Genomic DNA, 24320 nt, shown 5'->3' with positions numbered 1-24320 from the left:
CTAGAATGATGAATCATTTTCCCCCGAAAGGATTGTGATTATGTGTACCACACACAGGGTCTTTTCCAACAGACAGGCAGTCACATCTTAGATATGTATCCAATCCATAATACAAAGCCTGTGTGGGAGAATTTCAAAGACTACCGACTCAGAGACACCAGGGAGACTCTAATGGGAGTCATTCATGAGCAGGCAGACTTTCATGCTGCCATTACCACAACAGGACTCAACATCACTACCTGAATCCCCCCCCACCAGTGAGGACAATGAAAGCCACTCAATAGGAATTCTCTGCCCTACATTTAGCTTTCAGTGTTGGATGATGGGGAAGAGAGTGAGGGAGCCTGACAAACTACATCATCTTGTTCAGACAAATAAAACTTGGCTGCAATCTGCCTTTAACCACTAATAATTTCAGATCCAAGACATATCTACAGATGGCAACCTCATAAAGCTGGAGCTTTCTGACACCTTGTAACCATTCAGAACTCCCCCCAAAAAAGGACATTAAAAGTGCACAGCAACACACACACACACACACAAAAACAGGCTTTTCAGAGACTGGCAAAAATTCACATGAATACCCTGATAAAAAAAAAAAAAAAGACATACCAAAATCTATTTAAAATTATTTCATATTACGTATACTTCAAACCCATTAACATAGGCCTATTTATTGATATATCATTTAAGACCAATTGATATAAAACTATAATTAAACTTTATTTGGAGTACTTTTGTACTGCACAATGCACATTTCTTAATATTATGCCTAAAAAGTGTTTTTATATCACTATTAATAAGGATTGTATGATCTTTGTATAATATCAGTCTTTAAGTGCAAGATACTTAAAGGGTTAGTTCACCCAAAAATTAAAAATTCTGTCATTTATTACTCACCCTCATGTTGTTCTACACCTGTAAGACCTTTGTTCATCTTTGGAACACAAATTAAGATATTTTTGATAAAATCTCTATTGCCAGCAAGATAATTAACACGTTCAATGCCCAGAAAGGTACTAAAGACATATTTAAAACAGTTCATGTGGTTGAACCTTAATCTATTCTCAAAGTTGGGTTGGGAGCTGGATCTATACTACGCAAGCTATGATGACTTTCACCTTGATATTTTAACGCGGATGTATACCTAGCCGAATTGACCCTTCGCAAAGACCCGCCCTCCTTAGTTACTGTTGCTTTGTCCGACAAGCCGTGGCGCTGTCACGCCACACGCAGTGAAAAATACATCGCGGAGCAAAGAGGATACTGACAACATGTCGACAGACAAGGCAGAGCAGGTTACTTATGATATTAAAGTCCCTGTAAAGTCATTTTAAAGTATGTGTTTTGAGCTTGTCACACCACAGAAAAATGTGTTATTAACCACCCAGCCAAATTTGAATGATTAAAAAAATCTGTAACTAAATGAAATAAGTTATCAAAATCTCGAAAAAATAGGCAGCGCTCTCTGCTCTCAAACGCTGGGGGCGTGTCCGCTGTCAGCGCTGAAACCACACCCACTCGCCAGAGCTGCCGTCTCAACTTACTTGTCTAATGAGTCAAACATACTGATGCATATAAACAAAAGAACCATGTTAGGGGGTTGCACATTTTAGTAGAGTTACTGTGGAGTACCTACTTATTATAACATAAGCACACACGACAACTTACACTCATTGGGCACGTACTGCCGGACTGTTGTCGAGTCGACAAATGACGGTGCCGCGAGACGGGAGGATGAAGGCCGGGACGGGAGAGACTCTGTCCGGCCCCATATATCATCGGTTATCGTCAGGACGGTAAGAAGGCCGAGGTCTGTTCAGTCACATTCACCAAAAACAGCGGATTATCTGTGAATCCCAGCTGTCTGATGAAAGTTTGTAAAACTATCCGGTGTAGAACGATCACTTTAGAATCCTTAATATTATCGTTTTAGGAAATTTAAATAAGGAGACTTAACAACCATGTAATATGCATTTGCGTGACGAAGGCATTACTAGCTAAATGTACAAAGGGCTATAACTGTAATGACACTGGAGATTGAGCAGGTGAGTGAACCGCTGTAGAGTTAGAGGCGGCGCCACGCTCGGTGCGTCATCGACAGTTATATAGTGTTAGGGGAGGGGCTATTCTCGGGGGACGATGTGCGTCATTAGACCCCCGTTTTAGCTCCGCCCAAAAAATCCTGAGCAGAGACTTGGTGAAAAACTGTTTAACGCTCTAACTTCACAATTAAGCATTACACAATTCACAGATTTTGTAATGTGTTTTAGCAATACATTTGTAACATTTATAAAGTGTTTAGAAAGAATTCTCAGGATTGACTTTACAGGGACTTTAAACAAAGTCCCAGAGAAATTCAAACAATAAAAACCGTTTTGTTGCTCTTTAATGTGTTGTGACCATGATCGTGACAGATTGCTGTAGCGCCTCAGCTCAAGCGGCTCGTGAACCGGTCATCTCTTACTACTAGTTCATTGATAGCATCAAATAAACATGAATGAACATGAGAATCAATGTTGTTTCAAACGCGGAAAGATGTCAATATACACAATTTTTCAAGTTTAACTCCACCAAGGTTAATCTAACTCCAGACTGCTTTGTCGGACAAAATGGCGGATTACTTTTAGTCATATTTGGGTAGCACACATATTCTGAATGTCTTCGGCAGAATTCAAATGAGCCATTTTAATCTAGATTAATTCCTAGATTACAGTGAGATTAATCTAGATTAAAAAAAATAATCTATGCCCACCACTACTAGATATTGTTGAATAAAATTGTTATTTTGTTTTTTTGGCGCACAAAAAGTATTCTTGTCACATCATAACATTAAAGTTGAACCACTGTAGTCACATGAACTGTTTTAAATATGTTTTAGTACCTTTCTGGGCATTGAAAGTATTAATCATCTTGCTGTCAATGCAGGCCTCACTGAGCCATCACCAGATTTGATTAAAAAATATCTTAATTTGTGTTCAGAAGATGAACGAAGGTCTTACAGGTGTGGAACGACATGAGGGTGAGTACTTAATGACAGGATTTTCATTTTGGGGTGAACTAACCCTTTAATGTGTACCTAAAGTATACTTTCAATAGTTCCACTTTAACATAATCAAATATTCTTAAGTATCTTTAGTTGGACCTCAGCACTACTTCTGCATAATTAAAGTATAAAATTAGTTTAAGTATACCAGTTTATTATAACAAAAATACGATTGCAGGATATTTTTATTCAGCACATAAATATGTAGGCTAAATATATTTGTATATTATATACTTAACACAAAATAAATGTATTTCAAATACATTTTAGTATTTTTTTTCTTTTTTCACTAGGGTAGCCACAGAAAAAATGATTTGGGTTTGGTTTTCATCTTTGATTATTTGATCACTTCTATTGTTATTAGGGCTGCACGATTAAGCAAAATAAAACCAAATAGCGATACGGCTTAGTGCAATTATTAAATCTCAAAGGCTGCTATTTATTAAAATAAATTTATACCACCAGAGGCTGTTGAATGCTCGATTCCGATAGACTGAGAAATGGTCTAACAATTACTTTCCAGTAAATTATTTAAAATAAAAGTTAATTATTCACAATTTTTCCCAGTTAACAGTTATGAAGTAGTTCTAGCTCTGTCGACAGCAAGTGCCAATCAACAGAACATTCTTTTTGTACATCTTTTGCACTTCTCTCTGCCTCCATATACACTCGTAATTTTAGTGTGATTCATTGGCCAAAAAACAGAAAATCACAAAATAAAGAGTGTTAAAGATAGCATTATTTATTAATTAATATTTTCAAAATCTAGATATTGCAATAAATTTGTTACAGTGAATTCTTTTGGACAATAATAATCTAATAAAAAAAATCTCCATATTGTGACAGCTCTGGTTGCACTATATCTAAATTGAGATTTCAGACTATTTTACCTGCACTATATTATTTGAATAGAGTTTCATCAAGCAAACTCATTCTCAGCTCTCAAAACACTTTTGCCATTCACTGTGTAAAGGTTAAGGTTAAAAGAGGCAAAGCTAATGAATAAATTAATTAAGGGAAAAGAGCAGATGCTTGTTTGCTCACAGCTCCGCTGGCAGACAGCTCATCAGCACAATAAAATGATGGACTCAATCTGGCGAGCACATGCACAACTACAGTGTTTTTGGCACATACTGTTGTGGAATTTAATTCTTACAGGCACACACGTACACACACACACACTGCTGGATATCAGCTTGATGGCACAACTCAGAGCATGGCTTCTAGATAGGAATAGACAGACTTTTTCATCCTGCCCAGTTCTTATGTGCAACTGCATTAAAGCACAACAGGGACTGCCCACTTTTTCAGCAATCCAGAAGAATTTTCCCCTATTCATCTTCTCCATAGGGACTGCAGCTCAATAAAGTGTTCTAAGCTATCTGTGCCCAAAGACTTCCGCACAACTGGAAGCCATTCACAAAGTTGTACACATGCCTTGCGTCTTGAATCATTACAGCTAATTTAATTGTGCTTTCACATATGAATAAGAGCACTCATACAGCGCATCTACACCGGGTCGTGCCGCTTGCGTGTTAGTTCAGTTTAACACATTATACCAAATCCATTCCACATTTTCCTCAAAATCGATGCAGAAAATATCAAAAAAAAAGGATTTAGAATGGGCCTGGTGATTTGTCATATCAATAAGGCACGAAAATTGAGAGAGGGAGAGAAAAGTCAGGGAGAGAGAAATGACAAAAGAGACAGACAAAATATCAGCAGGAGCTCTTGTACAGCAAAATCCAGACTTCAGAGCGCAATATGAAGACAGCTGACAAATACACTGCAGAGACTCTACATGTCTGTTTTGCAGAGATTGAAAGAGTAAAAGCATTTACTAAGAAACACAAAAGAAGATCTATGGCAAATCCATGCAATGGATTATCTGTGAGAAAAAGTCAAAAATACAATCAAACAAACATACACCAGAATCAAAATAGGAAAGTGCTCCACTTGCAATCAGCATGGGGTTTCGCAAAAATGAAAAACATCCTATTAGTCATCAACAATCAGCTGATACACTCGCATTAAATCACAGGAAGCAGAAATGAATTGTGGTTCTATTGGACAGGGAAATAAATGTTGATTTACATAATGTTGAATATCACTACATGACGCAACAGTTTAAAGGGTTAGTTCACCCAAAAATAAAAATTCTGTCATTTATTACTCACCCTCATGTCATTAGACCTTCCTCGTTAGACCTTAGTTCATCTTCAGAACACAAATTAAGATATTTTTGATGAAATCCGAGAGGTTTCTGACTGCAACATTATAACCACTTTCTTGGCCCAGAAAGGTAGTTAAAGACATCATTAAAATAGTCCATGTCACTAAAGTGGTTCAACCTTATTGTTATGAAGCGACGAGAATAGTTTTTCTAAATGCAGACTTAGTATTGGCCGGCTCCGGCATCAGTATCAGCATGCATCATTGCGCTCACATGTACAGCTTCGGCAAAGACTATAGAATAACACAAGACGTGTCACTCGTATTGTTTTGAATGGGAGAAAGTGTAAGGCGCAATATGGCGGAATAAGTCCCGCCTTCTAAATAAGAGCCAATCGCAGACTGGTAAAGTTATCGCGTCGCTTCAGCGGCCGTTAGAATTGCCGGTTTCTAAAGAAACAGTCAGACGCGTGCCTCCGAAGAGATGCGCATTTAGGTCTGCGCATGCGCATTAGCTTGATCCAGCCGAAAAATACATTTTTTTGTCATTATTCAAGCGTTTAGAAACTAAATTTTTAAGCCGGTTGTTGTTTGATTTCATTGGTGATTTCAAATATGAAATTTAATCGTAAGGTTGCCGAACAGTTTTGGAGAATTTGATGTTTCCCCATTCAAAGATTGCATGATGCCCAGGATGCCCGATAGGCGTTTCAAAGATGGCCGCCGAGTGAAATGACTTGTCTTAAAGGGACTTTGGCGTCGGCCAATACTGAGTCGGCGTTATGACGTAGAACACGGAAGTGCTGCACTGCGTCTACAAGGTAAACAGCGTAGGAAAAAAAAAACAGAAGGAACGTTTTTTTTTGCACACAAATGTATTCTCGTCACTTCATAACATTAAGGTTGAACCACTGTAATTATGTGAAGTATTTTAACAATGTCTTTAATACCTTTCTGGGCCTTGAAATTTGTTATGACACATAGGGAGATCAGAAGCCTCTCGGATTTCATCAAAAATCTTAATTTGTGTTCTGAAGATAAACAAAGGTCTTACAGGTGTGGAACGACATGAGGGTGAGTAATAAATGACAGAAATTTATTTTTTGGGAGAATTAACCCTTTAAGTCAGTGGTTCTCAGGTGTCTGAACCCAACAATTTTTTGTTGTTGTTGTTGTTTAAATATTTTTTGGTGGACAATAGAGGGATATGAAGTCAAAAAGGTTGAAAAGGTTGTAAAAAAATGACATAGTATAAAAGGTACATAATTGTTTGCCCCAAATCTATTTAGACTATTTAGACTATGTACATAATTTTCATCACTATCAGAACAAAAGTTTGAACATCTAAATGATGGTTTGGTATCTAAATAATAACTTTTTAACTTTAACAACACTGGGAAGACTACAGCAACAATGACCTGCCAAAACTGTGTGATGGGAATATTATGGTACAGTATATGATGGTACTACTACATCTGAACTAGCAAATAACCAGCAGGAATGTGTGCCGATCATAAAAAATAATGGGATGAAGGATTCCAAATATAACAGGCAAATCTAATTCCACTGTGACATGGAGTTTTTCCTGTTTGACTTTTGGCTTTTCATGTCTTTGTAACAGTAGCTGTTTATAGGATCTTTGATGTTCTTTCTGCCGATCAGGAAGACGCTTTCCGGCAGTTAGCAATTTGGCAGCGACTGAGTCAAAAAGGCATTTCCTCTGTGGATAACCTATTGCTTCCTCCCACTTTCACTTCCCGTCCTGCTTTTTTCCTTCTCTGTGTCTTTCTTTCTCATTCCATATGGATGGCTTTAATCCTTTCACCGCTGATTCAGTGTTCCTCTTTATTCATTTTTTATTCATGGAGACTGCTGTATAATTCCTGGCCGTCTGAGCCCACTGCAGTTCACACAACTCTGACAAATAATCTCACGGAAAGTGAATGGTTTTTCAATAAAGAAGAGACATGGTGACAAAAACAGACTCGTTTGCATAAGTGAGTTACAGCGCAGGCCGTAGAGTACACATAGGTGGGGGCGTAGACATTTAGCGCTGATCCGAGACCGGTCCTTTTGTTGGTCATTATGATTTACATTATTTTCAGCACAAAACAGCAACTGGGTAAGAAAAAGAGAGAGGGGGAAACCTATTTGTTTGGCTATGCTGCATGAGGATCTGCTTTCACTATAGTAGCCTGCCACACCTGGACTGAACAAAGACACATGAAAAACAGAGGATGAATGAAGAGTTCACACACACCTTTTGACCACTACATTTAGATGACCTGCATTAAAATAAAATAAAATAAAATAAAATAAAATAAAATAAAATAAAATAAAATAAAATAATAAAATAAAATAAAATAAAATAAAATAAAATAAAATAAAATAAAATAAAATAAAATAAAATAAAATAAAATAAAATAAAATAAAATATAAAATAAAATAAAATAAAATAAAATAAAATAAAATAAAATAAAATAAAATAAAATAAAATAAAATAAAATAAAATAAAATAAAATAAAATAATAAAATAAAATAAAATAAAATAAAATAAAAAATAAAATAAAATAAAATAAAATATAAAATAAAATAAAATAAAATAAAATAAAATAAAAAATAAAAAAGTTTTCAGATTTTCCAAACAGCTTTGTATTGTTACAATGTTGGTAGTATATGTAAATACATACGTAAAAGCTGTTTTCTCTAGTTATGTAGGACCAATTTCAAAACAAGAAAGAAAGTAAGAAAGAAAGAAAGATATTTTATTAATTTCCATGACTTTTCCAGGCCTGAAAGTCACAGTTAAAGTTAAATATTGTCATGACATTGTCAGGTTTTCCATGACTGTAAAATTCTTAATGGAAGTGTAAGTGAAGAAAAGGTTTCATTTTGACACCTAGAGCTGTTTTGACATAAGATAATAGATGTGAATAGACTCCTAACACCATCATTAGTATCAGGAAGTCAGAAAAATTGGTTCTTTAAAATAATAATAATAAAAAAAATGATTCAAAAAGATCAATTAGTTTGCAAAATCCTCAATTAAATCAAGCTCCTAAAGGCCCCACAAGCTATTTTCCAGCCCAAACTTCATGTATAGACAGGACAAAAACTTCACTTGTGACTTTAAAGATGCTGTTTGAGTCACAAATTAAAAAGTGTTCCTGTTTTCGATCAGAAGACAGGTCTGTCGAGTGTCTAGACATCTGTAGACCGATGTGAAGGGCGAGCACCGGGCTCAGGTTTCTCATAGCAGATTGCACGTCTGTGACCGTGAACCCTGTGACCTCAGATCTGTTGACCTCTGTGACCCCTGTCAGGGAGAAGCACATCTGGGGTCCCTGGCGGAGAGAGTGCTGACACGGCCATGAATCAGACACAGTCGACCTGTCTCAGCCCAGCGCCACGGCAACGGCCCCCGTAACAGTCCCATCAATTACACCACCCGCCACGTTCCTCCAGCTGAATCAGTGTGACATTATAGAGAACACCTTCTGTTCAGCCGCTGTGACACGTCTCCTCTTTATGTGTGCTCTCCACATTCTCTTAGGCTAGAAATGTGATCAAAATTGCTTCTAGCTATACAAGCTCAATTCACTGCGCTCTGAAATGTATCAGAATGCAAATTAAAAACATGAAACGAGTATATGCTGCATTCCCAGTACTGCTGCAAGGGCTGCTAAATGGTCAGTTTTCTCTGTCAGATCAACTATACTAATAGTAGAGTAACAAGTATGAATTTTGTTGTGTAGAACAAGTTAGTTGAATTGTCAACATGTTTATACTGTAGCTAGCTACCTGAATAATAACCGTGTCATTGGCGGATACGATTACACTTTTGGTTATACGGAATGATGATATTTTCAAACAATGCTAACAGGCTGATATCATGCTAGCTATCTAGCAAAAAGACAATCAAAAATTTTATATTTAGTACAAGTTTTTAAAATATTACAACATTTTCCATGTTTTATAGCGGTTGTACCGAATGACCTGATGTTTCAGGACATGCATATGAGCAAGTGAAAACATGATTTTTTTTCAAATAGTTGAGAGAGTTAGTTATTTTGGTGGTCCTTTGCAGGTGTCTGTATGATGACACATCCTGTCACATGATATTGAACGCATGACTGGATTCAAAATGGTCCCTTTATATTGGTTACTCCAAATGATAATGAAATTCATTTTTCTAGACATTTTTTCTCATAATAAAGCAACGACTTCTACTCATAATTTTAATACATTTTGCACTATGTTGATATATGGTGTTATAATATCATGCCAGAATAAAAAATATATACATTTATTTCAGCTCAAAATACCCCATAGATTTTTTTTTATTCATTTTTTTAACTGCCTATTTTGGGGCATCATTAGAAATGAGCCGATTCAGGGTGTGTGGCCCTTTAAATCTGGTGCTCCACGCCCCAAGAGCTCGCGCTTGCCTTAAACAACATAAACAAAGTTCACACAGCTAATATAACCCTCAAAATGGATCTTTACAAAGTGTTCGACATGCAGCATGTCTAATCGCGTAAGTACAGTGTTTATTTGAATGTTTACATTGATTCTGAATGAATTTGAGGCTATGCTCCGTGGCTAACGGCTAATGCTACACTGTTGGAGAGATTTATAAAGAATGAAGTTGTGTTTATGAATTATACAGTTGCAAGTGTTTAAAAATGAAAATAGCGACGGCTCTTGTCTCCGTGAATACAGTAAGAAACGATGGTAACTTTAACCACATTAAACAGTACATTATCAACATGCTAACGAAACATTTAGAAAGACAATTTACAAATCTCACTAAAAATATCATGTTATCATGGATAATGTCAGTTATTATTGCTCCATCTGCCATTTTTCGCTATTGTGCTTGCTTTCTTACCTAGTCTGTTGATTCAGCTGTGCACAGATCCAGACGTTCTGCCCTTGTCTAATGCCTTTCATAATGTTGGGAACATGGGCTGGCATATGCAAATATTGGGGGCGTACATATTAATGATCCCGACTGTTACGTAACAGTCGGTGTTATGTTGAGATTCGCCTGTTCTTCGGAGGTCTTTTAAACAAATGAGATTTATATAAGGAGGAGGAAACAATGGAGTTTGAGACTCACTGTATGTCATTTCCGTGTACTGAACTCTTGTTATTCAACTATGCCAAGATAAATTCAATTTGTGAGCCTAGGGCACCTTTAAAAAGCCTTTATATGTAGCAAAATATAATCTGAACACATTGTACGTTTGTATAGTACATTATGACTGTTTAGGGATACCTTTTTTAAAAAAATATATATATTTTATTCAGCAAGAACGCATTTAAGTGATGAAAAGTGACAGAAAAGACTTTTATTATGATACAAAAGATTTCCATTCTATTTTTCAGTTTTCAACACTGATAATAAGAAATGTTTCTTGAACAGCAAATCAGCATATTAGAATGATTTATAAAGGATCATGTGACACTGAAGACTAGAGTAATGATGCTGAAAATTCAGCTTTGCCATCACAGGAATAAATTACATTTTAATAATTTAATAATATTTTACAATATTACTGTTTTGACTGTATTTTTAATCAAATAAATGCAGCCTTGGTGAGCATAAGAGACTTACAGAGAGACTTACGAAGCCGCACTTTTGTATGTCAGTGTATGTGGTGGTTATTTGTACTCACTGGAACGGTTGAGCAGAAAAGAGCGGTACATGTATTATTGTAAATAGCTGCCCAATATGACTTGCCTTAAAAGGGACTTCAATGACAACTCTGATTTAATGCCACAGACATTTGAAGGTAATATGACTACTAAGGTTTATCATCACAGTAATGCAAGAATGCATGTCAAGTATGTACAACAGGATAGCACACTTGGCCAAGCATTAACGTCTATATTTACGCACTTGCACAGACTATGTTTCTGATCTTAACGAGCATCTTGGCAAGCAAAACAATTTATCTCCTTAATTTTCCATCATGCAGAGAAGTTCAATACTAATTCTCTTCATTTGTTTGTCCCAGGGGCAGATATTCAATCAATACATGATCTTCTACACACACACACACACACAAAAAAAAAATGCAACTGCTCAAAGCTTTATGATGATAAAGAGACAGCTCAGCAGCAACCTGAGGTGATGGCTGGTAGATCTTCTGCCCTGTCACTATAGGCACTCGGCCATCTCATCTCACCTCCGCACAGTCTGTGTGCCGCCCACGTGTCTGCACATGCTCACACTCCAAACATGCCACAAACATACTCAAACAAACAATGATTGAAATATCTGCCTCAACATACACTCATATGCACCTCTAACGAACACAAACATGCTCTAAAGACCCATATAATGCAGAAAAGCTCTGAAATCTAATTGTATGAGCCATGAGAGGCTGTTTTTAATTAGACTTAAAGGGTTGGTTCATCCAAAAATTAACATTCTGTCATCATTTACTCGCCCTCATGTCATTCCAAACCTGAATTACTTTATAAATATCTTCTTTTATGTTCCACAGAAGAAAGTAAGTGACGACAGTGAGTAAGATGAGACGATGACGAGACAACACTAATGTCATTATACAATAAATGTGACTTTATCAACATGCAGTATCGTTGATGAAAAAAAAAAAAAAAAAAAAAAAAAAAAAACTAAAATGTAGTTAAAAAAATAAAAACTTTACCAAAATATCTGTTTTTGTAGAATAAAAAGAGGAGACAAAATATTATAGACTGTACGGGCTTTCATGATAGCAGTTGCCAGATGTCAAGATTTTGAATCCCCCAATGAGGAATTTTCTGTTAAAAGGATACATTTTCTGCCTGGTGTTTTACTTAATATTTTCAATCTGGCAACCATGCGCATACACTCTCTCTACATTGCAGGAAGAAGAGTGGATGACCTGAAATCACCGACAAACAAGTAAGCTGGAGTTCAGCGACCTCCATTTGAGATATTCTGCTTAAACAAAAGTGTCATTCAGCCAGTCTGTGTTCTGTCACGAGCCTCGTACTGTTTCCTACGACTAAATCTGCGGTTAAACCTTCTCAGTGATGAAATGCAATAAATCCAAACATAGAGCTCTACTTTTGTTTGCGATTGTGGTTGAATAAATGCACTTACGCAACCTCTGTGTAACAACACAGACTTTTTTGCTGTTGTTTTAATAGAAAAACATTTGGAATTACTAGAATTACTATTAGGAATTTCACTGTTTTAATATTTGAGAGAAGTTTCTTGTTATACCAGTTTTCATAATGCAGAGAGTGTGTTAATTTATATGATAAATAGCCTATAATAAATCAGGAAACAAGATGAGGTAAAATAAACCATGCGTATGAATCGACAATCTCTTGATTTCTGCTTATGTGAAAGTGCAATAATTCTGATGAAATGTGAAAATGTTATTATAATTTTGAGCAAAATAAATGATTATCAATTTAACAGTTTTAACAGTAATCAATTTATGCAGCATGACAAAAACGTGAAAGTTTTAATTGACTAAAATGCTGAGACATTTAGTCTACTTGACTAAACATACCCACATGAAAAAAATACAATAGTAATTTATAGTAAATATTTATTCATATATTTCCAGTTTTCAATTTTAGATTAAGTTTTAGTAATTTTACTTTTTAATTTTTTTTCTTTTTATATTTATATTTAGCTTTATTTTTTTTATTTGTCTTAATTTTAGTAAGTACTTCAACTTCATCAAACTAATAGGTTGTTTGCAATCATGTGGTTCTGGTGACGCGCAAAATACCAGTGGAGGGCAAGCAATGAAAATTAGAATGGAAGAGATGGAGTCCTTTGGAAGGAAAAGTCCTTTCTGTGCTGGTTTAGAAAGGTATAAACAGAAAATCACAACATATGTTGGACTTGATCTTTATGTTACAAAGAGGAGCGACTTTTCCACTGAATTGAAAGACTTTCCTGCCATCGAGGAGGTAGATATAGAGAATGTGAAGCTGCGCGTTTGTTTATATCGCGCTGCTTTTCTGCTAGTGAAGTTAGAGCAGTATTTTTGATTTTCTGTCGCGATTGTGAAAAATGTTGCCATCGTAGGTCATTTATGCTGAATCGAGGACTGCAACAGGAGCTCACATCATCGTTCAGGGAAAAAACTGGGTGGTGTAATTACAATGGTTGCCTTTTATACATGTAAAAACACACTAAGGGAAGCTGGTTGAGGAGGTGACGGGAAGACGCCATATATCAAATCTAATCATGTCACCGATTTAACCCACTCCCTATCACTCAATAAAATAATCACATATAGCTGAGTGTTTTTGAAAGTGTTGTGTTTGTTGTTGAATCGACTTCTGTCAGCTTGTTAAACATTTATTTATTTGAACATTTTCTACCATTTGATGGCTGAAGCAGCAGCGCGTGTCACTGTTCTCATGGTAACCAGATCAACACTACAAAACTGAAGTGAAAACACCAAATTATCATTCAGTGGGATAAAATAGCTTCTCTTCCCTGGAAACGATACCATGAAGAATGTGGATATTAAACCAAGTCAAAACAAATAAGGTAAGCAGGTATCCATATTCATTTCAGTATCAGCAGATGCAAAACACTATTAAAGCGACAACTTTTAAAGTTAAAAACGGTATAAGTTATAAGAAACGGTATAAGTTATGTAAACGATATAAACACCTTCTGGGTTATCGATTTTATTGATTTGAGCAACCATAAACGATGCAAAACAAATGAAATTTGAGTTTTTGATAGGATTCCTATATAGAAAAACCACTCCCTGCCCTCCAGACTCATTCGCGCTGCTGCTGTGACGTCATGTGCAAACAACCTATTACACGGTTGCTGGAAACTCATTTCAACACACAAGCTGGGTTTCCATCCAAACATGACGTGAATCTTTTCAAAAGATTCACATCATGTGTTTACATCAGGTTGTTCGAGCGGATGAGGGTGGTCACCTAGTAACCAAGAGTAAATAAAACACCATCAGCGGAAACAGCCGATTAATCACGTGGGTTTAAAGTTCGCTACATCAGAATTTATTCAGAAAATGCATTTTCATCTGCCATTATTCACATCAACTCTTTTTCACACATCAAAAACCACCTCAAGCAGGCATAAATACTGCTTTTGCAAATTAAGGGATTTTTTTTCCCCGGAATTTGGCATTTCCATCACTCGTTTCTGATGCGATACTTCAAAATGTCCATTAAAAACAGGGTGATGGAAACTTAGCTACAGTCTCTCGTGGTGTAGAGTTTTAAAATAATATACACCGGAGGGCAGCTGCTTTTTATCAATGAGAACAATGAGAGAGGAAGAGAACCATAATAAACTAGAGCAGCCTAGAAAGCTTGTGAAAGGATGGGATTTTAGCAGCCATTATACATGTCACCATAAAAAAAAAAAAAAAGAGCAGAGAGGACCGTACCAGAGAGAAGAGAGAAAACTCACTAAGTTATGGCCAGGGGGAAGGGAGAGGAGGCGTGAAAGGAGAGGTAGAGGAGGTGTGTGCGTGTGTCAGAGAGATCATTCCCCCTCCGCAATTAAAACAGCTGCCAAGGTTAATCTATGCCTGATCGATCAGAGGCTTCTCACATTCTGTTCACGGTCTTCAGATGGGAGATCACACCGTCCATCTAAATAAAGCTCGCTGTGAACTTCTGTGTGTGACTCTGAAAGGAAAAGAGTGTTTCACTTTTTCTAAGCAGGTGTACGGATTACAAAATCTGTGCAGTACAATGTCAGAGACTCGCAGATGTGCAAGATATCCTTCTGCTGTGGATAACAACAGCCCCGTTTCACGGCAAGCAAAAAGTGTAAAAAATAAATGGCATGGACGTGTGTAGGGCTGCACAATATATCAAAATAACGCAAATGTACATATCGCGATGGCTTGCGATAACGGAATGATTTTAATACTTCAAAAAGTTACCTAAAGTCAAAATTTTAGGTTGACTCAGATAGCAGAGAACAAACTGCACTCAAGTGTGATATGCATAATGTTTAAAACAGTTAAGCGCAATAAGACACGAAAAATAACTCAATGTGGTACTCACACGCACACAGAAAGCCGCTTCTCAGACAGCGTAAAATCCCGAATTCAGTTCTTTTCTGCAGCTTATATGGCCAAACACACAAAATTATGTCAAAATGCCCGTCTAGGAGAGTATTCAAGAAAACAGTCGGTTTTAGTGAACAAACAGCTGAGAAAGAAAACGCGTGTGTAGCAGCCTAACAAACCTGCTGCCGTCTGTGTCATTAATGTTAATCAAACAAAAGACAAAAAGGAAATCACTCACTGCTCTTGACACTTTTATGGCTTTAATAAGAGCAAAAATCATTGTTTAATTCATACAGTGAAGACGAAGCAGTTTTATTTTTACATTTGATTATTCAATTTCCATTTTGTACATTAACGTATCGCATATCACATTATTTAAAAGGCACAGTATGCAATAATTATGTCCGCTAGACGTCGCTAGAAGCCTATTCAAGACAAAGGCGTAGCTTGATGATGCCAAGTTTGAGAGCGGAATCTTGGGATATGTGGTCTTTCATCTCAACGGAAGTTCAAAAGAATAGGGATAGGACTCGGGAACAAATCATATTCATGGACGCGTTTATTAATGTTACTGTAGTATGAAGCAGAGCAGGACCGAGTGTTGTGGAAGCTGAACCAGGCTGCTGGAGCAATTGCACAACACGCCTCACGAGCAGCAGAACGTTTATTATGCCGCAGTCGCCGGTGGCACTTCCACTTTTCCAGTCATGAGGTAACGCAGCTCTGTTTATTATATTAGACACATTTGAGTGTGTTGAAATGATGTTATAAGGTTACTCTGCGTTCGTTCGGCGGCTGCTGTGAGACACTTGTTGCACACTGCAATAAGATAGATCGATTTTTGAATATCATATTAAATACTGGATGGCTTGTGTTGATAAATGGCATGTAATTAATTTTAGAACATTTTGTATGATGGAGAAAATTCTGTAGAACTCACTAAAAATAAAGCTGCATTAATTATGCTATGTTAGCTGCTTGACAAAATATTGTTTTTCTCTGAGGCATGGAAAAGCATGGTACTTGCAAAAAAAATTAAATAAAAAATAAATAAATAAAATCAAGAAAATTAGATTTAAACAATAAGACTAAACGTGTTGAGATATATAACAACAATTAGTTTTCTGTCTATAAATATATTAAAACAGTTCCCTTGTCTATTAAAACATGTAATATATTAAAGCGTCTTTGGTGTTTCCATGGTTTCTACAAAACAAAAACCGGAAACCGAGACAGACCGAGGGTTGACGCGGGTATGACACAATTGACAGGTGGCGACTCACACGTCCCGGAGCCTTGGTTAAAATTGCAATTTTCTCACGATTTACAAATAGTTGGAAACATTTGGGATGTTGTAAGTACTCAAGTGAACAAAATATATAATACTGGCCTAGTGGGTTTGGGATATTTTACTGCAAAAATATTACATATTGCACCTTTAATAAGTTATCGCTTATCACACTTTTCTTCAATATCGTGCAGCCCCAGACTTCTGCACTGAATATATTCACGCCAAGCCTGATGCAAATGTAGGATATTTTTTGAAAAATGTTTGATTATATGAATGAAAGCAAAAGCTAAATTCAATCCGCATTAAAATATCTAATAATGGATACAAGTCTACACATTTACAAATGCTAAAAATATAAAAATTTAAAAGGCCTTTTAGATATGCATGTGGAGAGATGCATTCCAAATGTTTTCCCCAGTAAATGTGATAATATATATATTATATATATATATAATTATTATGATGATGAGGATATATTTATGTATATAGTACCTTTCATGCATAAAATGCAGATGGAAGTGTTTCATAGTATAAATATATATATATATAAACGGTTAAAAAGAAAAACCCTCAACACAACAAACAGAAGCTTGGGAAGCTATAGTTTTAAAATAGCAAAAATCAACTATCGGAAAAAAAGGGTGGATGATCTCAGGAAAAGCTTTCAACCTAATTGGAATGCATTTCATCTTTTTAAAATCTTCTTGTGTGAAAGTCTGTGCTGTCAATCACATACTCCATGTCATAAATAAGGCTAAAACAGTTTGGCACTGTTGCCCAGAGAGATATTTAAGAGAGTATTGAGTTGATGTCAGAACAGCTGAGCACCGGCACAGCCTCACTGCTCATCGCAGTCAGCAGGTGTGTGCACATCCTCACACATGGAAATAAACACTAACAATGTGCCTCTGTGATGCAGCAGAACAGCATGTTATGACGCTCACAGTTTACACACCATCTAAAGCAATGTGTTTGTAGAATGAGTGTGTTTTTCCTCTTTCTGCTCTTGTTGGCGAAATAAAAGAAACAGTGCCACCCTAATCTTCCTAAACTGTCGCTCACACTGCCGACTTGAGAGGTTGGAAAGCTTGCGGCATTCAAAAGAGATTTCTCTGTTTGAAATGCGACACATATGTGCACAATTACCATCAGTCCCGGGAATATGTTTGCACAGAGGATGTGTTCACGTCTGCTACTCTACAGGATTAAAAGTGAAATAATTCCTCCTGTCACAGCCTTTGATTCTGGTGTGACATCCTGCTTCTGTTGAAATCCTTCTTTAAGAGCATGTTTTTGTTGTGTCACCCATTTTCCTAGTGCTGAAAAGCTGCCATAAATTAGTCCAAAAAAATGAGTCACCACAGCAGCTCTCCAAATAAATGGAAACATAGAAAATGGGGTGAGGGAACATTTCCAAATCTGCACTTCACATATCTATAAAAAAAAAAAAAAAAAAAAAAATCAACAACAACAACAAAAACAAATGCATTCACGGAACATCCGGTGCTGGGAATTTGGTGTTGGATGGGGGAAAATATTGATAAATGGACTGTATAACAAGTGACGGTGTCAGCTGTCTTGAGCGAGGAAGACATCAGCAACATGTGCGTGCAGACGTCGTCCTTCAATGCAAGTGTCTGTGCATTTTGCACAAGGCTGCAGATTCTATTCGCATGTGCTGAGGACTGCCGATACTGTCAGTCTGATGTCTCTCGCTATGCGTGCTGGCATGTCCGCGGACAGCGGCGAGAGACAGCTGTGGTGGGAGGGGGTTTGGATGCAGTGCACCCTGCTGCTAAACACTGTAACGGGGAAAAGGGGACAAACGGTCTGGTGATGTCTGAGGATACAAAAGACACATGTGCGCAGGCATTCTGCCCGGTAACAGTCGAAAGCAGAAACACGATTGGATGACACTGAAACTCAAATATATTCTATATGGCCTCTTCACGCAGGCATGGTGCCAAATGCGGGACCCCCCTCCCCTGCGTTACATTCAACCTCTCATTTTGTCTTTAGAGACATTAATTTGAATGTTGGTTGTGCAAAGTTGATTTCCAAGGTCAAGCCTTCAAAGCTTAAACATGCATTCATTGCATTCTTTGAGAAGCCTAAAACCTTTTATTTTTCCATTATTCCCCAAATCAAAACGTGCTTCTCAAAGCTCTTCGCTTGAGAAGTTGTGCTAGGGGAGAAAGAGAAAAAGAGTAACAGGAAAAAAGTGCACTGAAAAGAGGTGTGAGAAGCGAAGCAGCATGCAAATAACTCACTCTTACAAAGTCTGACAGCCATTGATTTTTTTTTTTCGTATTTCACTCTATTTTTCACTGCATTGTTTGATTGCGTTTGCGGTGTGACTCATTTCTATCCTTTTAGCAGGGCCATCCAGAATTTCTTTGGATACTCTCTCAAAGGCAACACAAAAGGAGAAAAAGAACTGAGAGAGTGAGCAAGAGAATGAGAGGGCACAAAGAAAGAGGTAAAGCCTTGGTTTTGTTCTGAAGTAAGGAATTAGACAGCTCTAGGAGAGTGAGGATGGGAAATAAAAGGTTGCATTGGGTTAGTTGAAAACAGGCCTACATCTGAGCGGGACTTAGTATTTATTAACCAGGAGGCACTATCAGAAGGAGCAGACGGGCAACTCAAAGTTTAAACAAAGCGGTGGAGTTGCAACGTTCAATATGATGTTATAAGAAAAGCAGCCTGCCTTCCATTCAAAATAGCCAACTGACTTTTTGGTTGGTTCAACAGCTGATTTTTCATAGTAGTAAATGGTTTGCTGGTCTAAGCTACTTATCTGGTCTCCTAGTTTGGCAAAGCGGGTGTTTGACAAGTTTGCCACATGGTCTATCAGCCTGACCAGCTCATAAGGACCAGCTAATATACGTTTTTGCAATATTACTTGAAACTGTCTTTAGTAACTGATAAAAGACTATTTATTAGATGCACTGAAAGGAATAATATTAATATACATCATCTGTGCACGAGGTAGGGCCGTAAACGATTGGCCCTCTGGCTTGTCAATCACTGCCGTGACGTTCCTTGTGAGAGACGAGCGCGGCTGCGCGCTCCAGTAACTTTCCACACTCCACAGGCGCCGCATGCAATGTTTTTGTCAGGAGACAGGAGTAACAATTGCAGATTATGAGTTACCTGCGGTGAGTCCGACATAATGAATCCACTAACACGATACAGCGAATGCCGGTGGTAAACACTCGTGTTCCAATACTCGTGCACGAGTTTTGGGAGGCGTTCCCACGAAAGGAGGGGGGTTGTTCTTACGCATGCGCTCATTTCAAAAACTCAGTAACAGACTTTGGTTTCTCAGTCGACGAAAATATCCTCTTTAGCACCTTTAAGTGTCTAAAACCCCTGTAAAACGACAAAAAAAATGACTAGCGAAAATCAATGTTGGGCATCCTTCTGTAAACACCTTTAAATGTATCAAAAATGACTAGCTTGACCAGTGGAAAATAAGCTAAGACCAATAAACCACCTTAGCTAAATTGATGATATCATTGTTGTTGCACTGTATGTGATTTTTTACATATTAGAAACAAAATATTAGCAAACCGCTTTGGAGATTTCTAGCGTTCTAGGGGGCATTGTCAAGATGACTGACGAGCAAACTCTATTAGCATATTAAAGGTTTAGTTCACCCAAATTTCTGTCATTAAATACTCACCCTCATGTCGATCCAAACCCATAAGACATCTGAACACAAATTAGGATATTTTTGATGAAATCCGAGGGTTTCTGAAACCTCGGGACAACATGAGAGTGAGAACTTAATGACAGAAATTTTATTTTTGGGTGAACTAACCCTTTAAGGGGGCAGTAAATTAGTAGGGATGTTAATAAGGGGGCATTAACATAATTGTTAGAGAGTCGGAGTTGTAAACCTAAGGTTCGAGTCTCAGTACTGGCAGGAAATGTAGGTGGGGGGAGTGAATTCCACTCTCATTACCCAGAATTAAGGTGCTCTTGAGCAAGGCACCTAACCCCCCTAATCGCTCCCCGAGCGCCACAGCAAAAATGGCTGCCCACTGCTCCTTGTGGTATGTGTGTTCAATACTCACTGCTAGAGTTATCAAAAGTACCGACTTCGGTACAAATCGGTACTGAAATTTAAAAAAATGTGACGCTTTGAGCACTGTTGAGCTGATTTGTAAACACCGCTGATGGGCCATTGTGTTCATGCGCTCATCGGATATGTCTGTGATTGGCTACAATGATCAACGCATGGCAGTGCTTGAAAGCACACGGAAGTGTTAGAATTTGAAAGCGTTTTGAAAGCGGGAGCGTTTGAAAGCAGGCATCTATTAGTAGACTGATCCATGATAGGCGCCTGCTTTCAAACGCTCCCGTGTGTATCTCTGTGTTTAGGAATTGCTCAACAGCGGTTTAAGTGTCACATTTTTAGAATTTCAGTACCGAAAAGGTACCGAAGTCGGTACTTTTGACAACTCTACTCACTGCAATGTGTGTGTGCGCACTTGAATGGGTGAAGCGCAGAGCAAAAATTCTGAGTATGGGACACCATACTTGGCTACACGTCACTTTTCACTTTCATTAACCCCCAAACCAGTCACTAGATCCCTAAACATACTGCTTTGTAAAATAAGAATGCTGTTTGGTAACCTACAAAGTTCACCCACGACTTTAACAGCATTATGGAATCCTGGGCAATGTTGGAAAAGAACAACAACTAGTGTGAATCTTAATTTAATGAATTCTGTGATGGGAATTTGGGAATGGAGCCTCTGCTAATTCTACAAGCTAAAGACAGCCAAAACTGAACAATAGCTTATAGGCATACTTATATTAAAAAGGAAAAAAAAAAGCTTATATACAAGAGAGCTACTTTACAACAACACGTGGGAAGTTATTTTGAAAAGTCCTGACCCCATGGACGAGAGGATGCTGACCTTCCATCGACTGCATAGAAGTCAATATGACTATTAGACTATTGAGTTTTCTTATCCAACATTCCAAAGCACAGTCGATACAGTAGTTAGCAGAAGAGAACATAACAGAGAAGCCAACAGAGTCCAAACCACACAGTGTGATTTATACAATAATTTAGACTAGAATAGCCATTGATCCTATAATGCACCACATTCTTTATCAGCAGAGACAGATGAACACATTAAATGCAGTTAACGTTAATGTGTTTCTCAACAGTAAAGCCATAGTCACCCACACACAGGTACTCTAATGTTAGTAATTGAGTATGTAGGTAACTGCCCGTCACTCAAGTGCAAGTTCATTTGAGCAAGCATTTCCCTTTTTAGTGTTAATACTAGAATAATTAAACCAACACTCACAGTAAAGCTGTAGAAATGAGCTGATATAGCACAATAATCATCTAATACTGTATATCAGAGATCTTTCTCTTTTATGTGGTAGACTTAACCACTGTAATCTAATGATTTATATGAGAACATACAACATACTCATATAAGAACACTACAGAGATCAGCATGATTTGTGTTGAGACTGATGACATTGGATCCTGCAAGACCAGTTCTACTCTGTCACAGAAATCTAATATGGGCGTTGACTCTCAGACGAGGACATGGAGCTTTCAGATGAGACCTAGAGGTGCAGAGCCCCTCTGTTTTGTGTTTGCAGGACTTACGGGGGCTGGTCTTGGTGGGGCTAGGCACCCAGTTCTCTGTGAAGTTGACGTTGCACATGTTGGTGCTGCAGCAGCAGAATCTGTAGGTGCCGTTCTGTATCTGCGACGGCGTGGTGGTAACCACACAACGGTCGTCATGGCAGTCCTGCTGGTCGCCAATGTAAGTCCAACAGCCTGCGATTAAAAAAGATGCAGATGGTTGAGTGAAAGAGAGTGACACACTGTAGAGTGAGTCTGTAAGAATGTGCTAGGGGAAAAAAAAGATGTGTTTGTGCGTGCATTTCAAGGTCTACATTTTTATAATATGATATAATATGATATAATATGATATAATATGATATGATATGATATGATATGATATGATATGATATGATATGATATGATATGATATGATATGATATGATATGATATGATTGATATGATATGATATGATATGATATGATATGATATGATATGATATTATATGATATGATATGATATGATATGATATGATATGATATGATATGATATGATATGATATGATATGATATGATATGATATGATATGATATAATATAATATAATATAATATAATATAAAATTTCAATATGAATATTTATATTATACTTTTATATTATTATTATATAATAGAATATAATAATTGTATATATATATATCATTGTCAAATTAAAATTCATTACATTATTTTATATTGCATTGTTTTATAATAATATCTCATTATATTAAGCTAAATATATTTATTTAAATATAAAATAATTTATATTATATTATATTCAGTTTAATGTTACAATGAATTAAAGAATAATCAAGTTAAACTAATATAGAATATTTAATTAATTCATCCATTAATTAATTCATATATCTTGTTAAATATCATGTGACTTTTAAAATGAAACAATGAATTTTAATTCATCTTTTGTTAATTAAGCTTTCTAAATGATCATATATGTTTTATGTAATTTACTGAATGTCCTAATCTCAATCATGCAAACCCTTATTTAGGAGATGTGTTGTTACAAACCAGTATGCACTATTTTTTTAGTGGGTAAGCTTACATGGCGGTAATAATGAACATATTTTTATTTTTGGTTGAACTGTCCCTTTAAGAAACACAGAAGTCAATTGAAGGTCCTAATTAGTATATATGCAGAAGTTTGTGTGAGTTTGAGTTCATTCTGACCTTGTTTGACCAGTCGGATTTCGCCGTCATGCGTTTTCTCCCACAGGCCATAGCAGCGGCTGCTCTTGCTGCACAGGATGGTGTTATTTTCTCTGGTGATGTGCCAGTCACCAGCCACACTCTGTTCATCCACCTGCTGGTGCTGGTCATTAAAAGCACACTCCCGCTCTCTCTCCTCACTCTGAGCAGCTGCCGAGACACAAAATAAAAAAAGTGATGAGATTATTATCAGAACATGCAACATCCATCAGGAATACTTCCTTTAGGTCTACATACAAAACACGGAAAAGGAAAGTGATCATTACTTATACCAGTGCCTTTAAGGCAAGTCAGCCCACACGGCAGCAATCTTGGATATTATCTATGTAGACAGCTACTTTAAAGTCACAAAATGAAAATTCACCCTGCGTATTTCTTAAGGTCACGTTATTAATATTATTGTGAACGATTCATTCATGTACTGTATGATTCATTGTGAAAAACATTTTTGAAATTACAATTTTTATCAAAATGTCAAAGCTGGTCCTAAAGTGAAAACCACTTCTCTCTGGTGACGTATGCAGGACTTCTACAATCATTGAAAACTCAAGCTCAAATTCATCCGTCTCCGTTTTTGAACGCCCACCTCTCAAAATTCAACTAATAACCAATGGATAGAACCAAATCTCCATCCAACATTTTTTTTTATTTTTGATAATTTGTTACACTAGGATGTACTTCAACAATATATAAAGAAAAGATCTGTCTCTACTTCCATTTCATCATAATGTTAATAGGGAAAGAATGACATTAATTAAATAAAATAAATTAAGATGTCAAAAACATATTTTCACATTATCACTAAATTCTGCCAAAAACTTGAGCTCCTTGAGCTCAAATCAAGTGTAAAATTCTTTTACATTTAAAATCTCTTTCATTTTCATATTGCACATTTTTTCAAAA

General features: G+C 36.8%; 1 protein-coding gene across 1 annotated transcript in view; it reads right to left on the bottom strand.

Annotated features, from left to right (window-relative positions):
- The window catches only part of bmpr2b (bone morphogenetic protein receptor, type II b (serine/threonine kinase)), a 90933-nt gene that overhangs the window by 25379 nt on the left and 41234 nt on the right, over positions 1 to 24320 (bottom strand). The window contains exons 2-3 of the mRNA XM_067410011.1: positions 23379 to 23567; positions 22200 to 22373 (exon numbers count right to left, since the gene is read on the bottom strand). Coding sequence (XP_067266112.1) covers positions 22200 to 22373; positions 23379 to 23567 — 363 coding nt within the window. The remainder of the gene's footprint in view (positions 1 to 22199; positions 22374 to 23378; positions 23568 to 24320) is intronic.

The sequence above is a fragment of the Chanodichthys erythropterus genome, chromosome 14 (assembly GCF_024489055.1).
Source record: "Chanodichthys erythropterus isolate Z2021 chromosome 14, ASM2448905v1, whole genome shotgun sequence".
NCBI classification, from domain to species: domain Eukaryota; kingdom Metazoa; phylum Chordata; class Actinopteri; order Cypriniformes; family Xenocyprididae; genus Chanodichthys; species Chanodichthys erythropterus.
The sequence above is the reverse complement of the archived record's forward strand: the minus strand, read 5'-3'. Positions and strand labels throughout refer to the sequence as shown.